The sequence below is a fragment of the Chiloscyllium plagiosum genome, chromosome 3 (genome assembly GCF_004010195.1).
Source record: "Chiloscyllium plagiosum isolate BGI_BamShark_2017 chromosome 3, ASM401019v2, whole genome shotgun sequence".
In the NCBI taxonomy this organism is placed as follows: domain Eukaryota; kingdom Metazoa; phylum Chordata; class Chondrichthyes; order Orectolobiformes; family Hemiscylliidae; genus Chiloscyllium; species Chiloscyllium plagiosum.
The window spans coordinates 123711040-123719396 of NC_057712.1; the positions used below are offsets into that span (position 1 = coordinate 123711040).

Consider the following 8357-nt stretch of genomic DNA (forward strand, 5'->3'; position numbering starts at 1 on the left):
GCTAGTCCTGTATCCAAATGGCTAGTTCTCCCTGTATTCCATGAGATCTAACCTTGCTCATCAGTCTCCCCTGGGGAACCTTGTCGAACGTCTTAGTGAAGTCCATATAGATCACATCCACTGCTCTGCCCTCATCAATCCTCTTTGTTACTTCTTCAAAAAACTCAATCAAATTTGTGAGACATGATTTCCCACGCACAAAGCCATGTTGACTATTCCTAATCAGTCCTTACCTTTCCAAATACATGTACATCCTGTCCCTCAGGATTCCCTCCAACAACTTACCTACCACCGACATCAGGTTCACTGGTCTATAGTTCCTTGGCTTGTCCTTACCATCTTTCTTAAACAGTGGCACCACGTTAGCCAACCTCCAGTCTCCCGGCACCTCATGCGTGACTATCGATGATACAAATATCTCAGCAAGAGGCCCAGCAATTACTTCTCTAGTTTCCCACAGAGTTCTAGGATACACCTGATCAGGTCCTGGAAATTTATCCACTTTTTTGCATTTCAAGACATCCAGCACTTCCTCCACTGTAATATGGATATTTTTCAAGATGTCGCCATCTTTTTCCCTGCATTCTATATCATCCATGTCCTTTTCCACAGTAAATACTGATGCAAGATAGTCGTTTAGTATCTCTCCCATTTTCTGCGGCTGCACACAAATGCCACCTTGCTGATCTTTGATTAGATCCGATTCCCTACAGTGTGGAAACAGGCCCTTCGGCCCAACAATCCTCCAAAGAGAAACCGCCCAGACCCGTTTCTCTCTGACTAACACATCTAACACTGTGGGCAACTTGGCATGGCCAATCCACCTGACCTACACATCTTTGGATTGCAGGAGGAAACCCATACAGACACGGGGAGAATGTGCAAACTCCACACAGACTGTCTGCCCGAGGTTGGAATCGAACCTGGGACCCTGGTGCTGTGAGGCAGCAGTGCTAACCACTGTGCTACCATGCCGCACTTGTTCGGCCTCTGTTGGAAGATTGTGTACAGTCATGAGTGCTACATTACAGGGAGGATGTGAGTGTATTGGCGAGAGTGCAGAAACGGTTTGCAGAAATGTGAAACTTCAGTAATGGGAATTGGTCGAAGGAGTTGGGACTCTTCTCCTTGGAGGGACGATGGATGACGGAGGATTTGATGAGAGATTTTCGCTCATAACAAAATGAGAGGGCACAGATTTAAAATGTTGTGTGCAAATGAAGCAAGGCTTGTGTGAGAATTGCAGTATTTTTTAAGATTTGTAGATGCTGGTGTTGGACTGGGGTGTACAACATTAAAAATCACACAACACCAGGTTATAGTCCAATAGGTTTAATTGGAAGCACTCCAGTTTTCGGAGTGACGCTCCTTCATCAGGTGATAGTGGAGGACACAATTCTAACACACAGAATTTATAGCAAAAATTTACAGTGTGATGTAACTGAAATTATACATTGAAAAATTGATTGTCTGTTAAGCCTTTCATCTGTTAGAATACAGTGATAGTTTCACTTCTTTCATGTGTAAATCACAAAACCTTCTTTAAAGTTGCATTCTCGGGTTAGCTGTTAACAATAGTGACAGCTAGACAATATGTTGAAGGTGTTAGCTCCTTGTGTTCTCCGTCTATGACCTGATGTTTAAAGCTAGTGTGCTTCCAATTAAACCTGTTGGACTATAACCTGGTGTTGTGCGATTTTTAACTAAGTATTTTTTAAAAAGCAACTGTACACTTTATTTGGACATATCTGACATGGGTATAGAACGTTTATAGAATACCAAACATTGGTACGTGACTGCCAATGAAGAATCAACCAATCTGGTGTAGTCAATGGTTTCCAGTTAACAGGTGTGTGGGGGGGGTTCTGGGGAGGAGTGACTGTATGAAGGCCATGTGATGAGTTCGAGGTGGTAACTCTTTGCGCCCTCTGTGTTTGCTTCTAATGGAAGCAGAGCATCATGGTTAGACTAACACCTCCCTATTGCCCTGCCCTAGTTTGCTTTCCTCTACCGCTCTGGAAGACATTTGACCCCTGCTGAGCTAAAGTGCCAAAGTTCATAGTAGCCTTCTGCCTCTCCGTGATCTTTAGATTGCTGACCAACTGTGGCCTAGTTAGATTGAAAGTCTGCCTGAATCAGTGAGAGTCCTTCTCCTCTCGCTCTCTCTCACTGGTTTGTTTGATGCAAAAAACGCCATCCTTGGCTGGGAGGTAGTAAAATGGAAATAAAGGTCTCCTTCAAAAGCTTTGCCATCTGCTCCCCCTCTAAATTCAATGGGGCAAACAAAAGTAGCTGACACAATCATAAACCCTTCACTCAGGCCACTTCATCACCCCAGACCAAGCTATTTCACATGAGGCAAGAAACAGAGGGAGTGCAGTGGCGTGAAATATATGAGAAGGGCCAGCTCGGGAGGGTAGTGGTGATTGTTTATAAATTCTAGAAAGAACAAGGACAAATATCCACTGATGGAAGGCATCGGGAAGATGTTTCTCTTTAGCACCCAGCCCCAGAACTTGGAGAGGAGGAAGTGGTCAAACACGAATCTGGGAATTAGCTGCAAATGCCCTTCTGCCCATTAAAAGGATGTTAACCCCTGAATGGTGCATGCTCCAATTTCCAACCAACTTCCCATCTGGCTACCTAAGAGAACTATCTTGGCTCCTCAACCAAAACCATTATAATACAAGATCACTTATTGCCCTGTTTCTCTGGGAGCTCTGGGCGTGCTAATTGGCTGTCATATGTCTTACATTGGAATATATTTCCAAACAAGTTGACGGTAAAGGGTTTCTTCATTCACAGGATGTGGGCACCACTTATTGTTCAAAGAGTCAACCACATTGCGGTGTTGCTTGGAATCACATGTTGGTCAGACCAGATAAGATGGACGACAATGAAACTGTTATTGATCCATCTGGCCATCCAACTTATCTGGTCTGACCAAATGGATCAATAACAGTTTCATGGTCATCGTTACGCTCTGAATACCCTTTTTTTTCTTATTATTGAATTCAAATTGCTGCACCTGCCATTGCAGGTTTTGAACCTGGGTCCCCAGGACATTACCTGGGTCTCTGGATTAATAGTCCCATGATAATACCACAGGTCAGATATGGGCCAAATGTCGGCGAATGGGACTTGATTAATTTAGGGTATCTGGTCGGCATGGGCGAGTTGGACTGAAGGGCTTGTTTCCATGCTATTTAACTGTATGACTCTATAAATGAAAGTTAGTTTTTTTTTGCATTAGATCAGATCTTTAATTACTTCTGGTTCGCACACCTTAATGAGGATCACAGTTCGAGTTGGGAAGGACTATATGAAATCAGCAATGAAGGTAGCAAGATCAGCTTCATGATACTGGAACATCACCTCAGATAACCAAAAGAAATGAGTTCAGTGAGATGAGTAAGGATTAGATTGTTCTAAGACTGTAGGAATGAATGAGTTTACAGCAGGAGTTGTATTTAAAACAGGGAAGGAACTATGGGGATGACTGTGTCGGGTTGTACATTGAAGCCTATGTGGGAAGTTCAGGATTGAAGAGAGGTCAAAAGCTGGAGATGGGAGGAAAGTTGACTATCAGACAAGCCCTAATCAGGAGACTTTTTATTTGCCTGACAAATTACCTCACAGTGTAATAAAAAAACACACACACAACTGAATGTACGAAATAGATAGAAAGACACAAACAAGCTGAAATGTGCATGCAAAAATGTACACAGGCGCACACACACAGAAATATACATGCACAGAAATGAACACACACAAACACAGAAACACACATACACTCATACACTGAAATGCCTACACACACACACACAGAAACACACGTACACTCATACACTGAAATGCCGACACGCACACACATACACGCGCACACACACACATACTCTCTCTGTCTCACACACACACACGAGCACACACAGATGCACAGACACACTCGCTCTCTCACACACATATACACACGCTCACACACACGCACACACAAAGACACACACACACACAATTCCAGCTTCTGTTCCTTTGGATCACTGCCCAGTAAAATCAAATAACTTAATTAAATAAATTCTCTACATCACCAACTGCTTTCTCTCTGTGACACATGGTAAAATATTCCCTGGTAAGATTGGAAACGGAGATTTTCTCATAATTAGACTCTCATGGAATAAAAACATTTGGGGAATGCTGAAGGAGGAAAGGATTTGTCAGTGAGTTGTCAACTTTGGTTGGAGTTACAGTTAAGTATCATTGGTTTGAACCCCATTTATATATAGAATTACTGACTGCGAGGATATTAAGACTGCAAGCTACTCTAAGGACTCTGATAATGGATCACAGGAGTGAACATATTGCAGTTACTGGTTCAGAGTGCCAAAAGATCTCGACTATGCATCCCTTCCCACTCCTGAATTGAATTGAATGGGAGTTTGTTTTCTTGAAAAGTTTTGATTGAAATAGGACAATACTGTGTGTTGTGTTCAACATTAAAAATCACCCAACACCAGGTTATAGTCCAACAGGTTTATTTGGAAGCACTAGCTTTCGCAGTGCTGCTCCTTCATCAGATGGTTGTGTTGGGTGTGTTAGGTGGAAAATCAGGAGAGCAACCTTTGGTAGGGTTGACACACCAGATAGATAATGGGTCTTCACTTCAAATTGGGAGAAAGTGAGGACTGCAGATGCTGGAGATCAGAGTCAAAGTTGATGTTTTGAGCATAAGCTCTTTCTGATGAAGGACCTATGCCCGAAACATCGACTCTCCTGCTCCTCGGGTGCTGCATGACTCGGTTGTGCTTTTCCAGCACCACACCTTTTAACTCTTTGCTTAAAACTGGTGAGGATGCAGGGAGAGCAGCGATCATATGTGCACTGACATGGTTGAAGCTGAAGAGAAGCAAGACAGGAGGGATCAAGAGGATGCATGAGAATATAAACTAAGTGAAACTGGCATTGGGAGGACACAACTAATGGATCCAGCATAGAGTGTTTTCAGCCAAAGCACTTCTGGCTGTTGTGATGTTGGAAGTTATTTTGTGCAGTGACTGAACAGGCTGCTAATTTCCATTTAGTGAGTTGACTTGGTTAAGGGAAATGTATTGTAACTGAATGTCGAGTCTGAAGCTAAAGAACACAATTATAGCTTACGTCCTCCCAGTGTTGCACAGTCACCTTGGGTGTCGGACCCTGAAAAGCAACCCAGCCCTTCCTCCCACTCTGCCACATGTCTGCCCTTACAGATGGACACAGAACATCACATTATACTATTACTGAAATGGGCACGTAATTTCTCCCCAGCACCCTGGTCAACATTTACGCCACAACCCACATCACTAAGTAGATTATCTAGTCAGTTTTCTCTCTGATATATGTGGGACCTCCTTATGTACAAGTTAATTTCATTGATCTATTTGATTTAAGGCCATAAAAAAAAGGAGTAGGACGAGGTAAATTCTGCACTGCCACTCGATAGGATCATGGCTCATCTGACATTTCTTACATCTCCACTTTCCTGCAATTTCCCTATGACCCTTGATTCCATCACTGATCAAGAATCTACCTATTTCAGTCTGAAGCATACCCACAGACTCTGCCCCCACTCTGGGGCAAGGAGTTCCAAAAACTCACAGCCCTCAGAGAAAGATATTCCTCCTTAAGTTGTTTGAGGAAATCACCAACCTTGTGGACAGGGGAGTATGTATGGGTGTGTTTATATAGAGGTGCAGAATGCATTTGATAATATCCCACAGAACAGACTATTTGCTAAACTGAAAGCCTTTCTTAGTTTATATTGAATTAATTTATAACTTAGTGGTGAACAAATTAGAACATGGTGATAAAAGCAAGTGTATACATGTCTGTGTGTGCCTGTGTGTATCTGTGTGTACATCTGTGTGTATGTGTGTGTGTATCTGTGTGTACGTGCCTATGTTTATGTGTGTGTGTGCATGTTTATGTGTGAAAGTGTGTGTATGTCTGTGTTTAGGCATGTCTACATATGGTGTGTATCTGTGTGTGCATGCCTATGTATGTGTGTGTGTGTGTATATATATATGTCTATCTATGTGTGTGTGTATGCAATTATGCAGTACATGTCTACATGTAAGTGTGTAAGCATGTGCATGGGTCAGAGGGATTCGGAGTAAATTTCAGATAATTTCTAATCAGCCTGTTCAGAGGTATTATTACACAGCTCTGGAGCAGGTGGGACTTGAACTTGCCTTCTGGATCAGAGGTAGGGACACTACCACTGTGCCACAAGAAGGAGTGTTAGACAGTGCTCAACTATCCACAGCTATCCTGAGTGTGGAGCAGACTTGGAACAGCTTTTTGTTATTCCCATCTTATTGAAAACCATATGATTCTTCAGGGACTTGATAGGTTAGACTTGGAAAGGTTGTTGCCCCCTTGTTTGACAGTCTAGGAGCAGAGGTCATAATCTCAGAATAAGGGATCGCATATTTAGAGAAAGAGATGAGGAGGAATTTCTCTTCTCAGAGGGCAGACTGGGTCAATGGAATTCTTTACTGCACGGAGTTGTACAGACTGGGTCATTATGTATATTCCAGGCTGAGACAGACATTTTTAATCAGGAAGGGAATCAAGGATTGTGGTGAAAAGGCAGGAAAAGTGGATTTAAAAATGGTCAGATCAGCTATGATCTCGTTGAATGATGGGCTGAATCAGCTACTTCTGCTCCAAGGTCTGATGGCCTGGTCTGTAGTTACAGAGGTTTCTATCTCCCTGAGTCCCTCCAATGGTCTACATTTTGTTTAATTTCAGCCACAACGCAATCTACCTTTCTCACACACTCAAACATACTCGCATGCCCTGCATTTGATCAAATCGGTGACATTGAGCAGGATTTTGTTAAACTGGGCATGGTCCCCTGGAGGTACCCTTGCTGCCCAGAGATGAAGCAGATAAGTGTCTCGTCTGAGCCGAGTGGGACCGTTTTCACACAAGCGGCTCACCTCCGTTTCCGGTGGGCACACAAACACCCTTCTGAGTATCACTGGGGTTTACATGAGTGTCAGATTCACACCACACAATGCAGGAGGGTTACACTGCGCCTCAGCTAGAAATCAGGCCTTTGGGTTTTGTCACGGAGAACGGAGAGCCTCCTTCATGTGTCCTCCCGTAAAACCTGCCCAAACCAGTAACTGGGGTGGAGTTATACCGGTTATACTCCCTCTCACCCTCGACCCCATAATCCTCCTCTCCTCGATGACTTTCCCATGATGCTTTTCTTACCATGGCTTCCATGCGGGCCCGGCGCTCCTCCTCTTCCTTCTTCCTCCTCATGTTCTCCAGGTCCTGCTTTGCCTCAGCAAACGACTGTAGGAAAGTGTCAAATATCCCGAAGAATTCGTCCGGCTGCATCTTGGTCTCGTCTTCACTGAAGTGCTTCAGCATCTTGGAGTACTGTCAAAGGAAAGCGAGAGAGCACAGGGCTTTAGTTGGAAGGTTCCAATCAGCTGAAACAATTGGAAGCTGAGTGCCCAGCAGCTCCTTCAATGTGCCCTTATGTTCCATTTCTAACATCCTGAAGCACTGCACAGAAACAGTAAATGGAGGCTGAAGCAATGCAATCGAACACTCGGCCCTACACCTGAATTAAAAAGAGGATGTAAAAGGAATAAGGGAAACGGGTGAGGCATAGATGCTTTTGGAGATTATTTTAGTCACGGGGTCAAATGGTCAAAGACCTACTTTATGCAGCAATGATGGAAAACACACACACAGACACAAACAGAGATACACACACACACATGCACAGACAGATACACATATGCACAGGCACACATTCACACACAAACACAGATTCACACACAGACACAGGTACACAGAGGCACACAGACACAGAGACATGCACAGACACACACACTCACAGACACAGACACAGAGACACACACACTCTCTCTCTTTCGAGTCTCTTTCTCACACATATACAGATACACACACATTCTCATACTGCCACATAGTTTTTCTCACACACACAGTCTCACATACTGACAGAGTCTCTCTCTCTCTCTCTGTCTCTCACAAACGCATACTCTCAGACACACATATGCACATAAATACGGACACATTCTCTCTCACACACCTCGGCTCTCTCACACATATACAAGGGTCTCTTTCTCACACACTTGCAGTGGCAGTAGCTAGAGGGTATGCCTCAACCTAACCAGGTAGATGATTTACTATGACCAGCATATATTTTAGTCTTCCTACTCTGGGTAGTTCAGTATAATCTTCTTATACACTCTGAAGGGTCTCAATCCTGGGTCTCTTCCTCACGGGATCTGTTTTCTCAGGACTTTCTTATTTACCTTTGTGCATATTATACATCC

General features: G+C 43.6%; 1 protein-coding gene across 5 annotated transcripts in view; it reads right to left on the minus strand.

Annotated features, from left to right (window-relative positions):
- daam2 (dishevelled associated activator of morphogenesis 2) overlaps positions 1–8357 on the minus strand; it is a 326991-nt gene that overhangs the window by 8500 nt on the left and 310134 nt on the right. For all 5 annotated transcript variants that reach the window (XM_043687248.1, XM_043687244.1, XM_043687246.1 and 2 more), the window contains one exon: positions 7258–7428. In XM_043687248.1, the coding sequence (XP_043543183.1) occupies positions 7258–7428 (171 nt within the window). The remainder of the gene's footprint in view (positions 1–7257; positions 7429–8357) is intronic.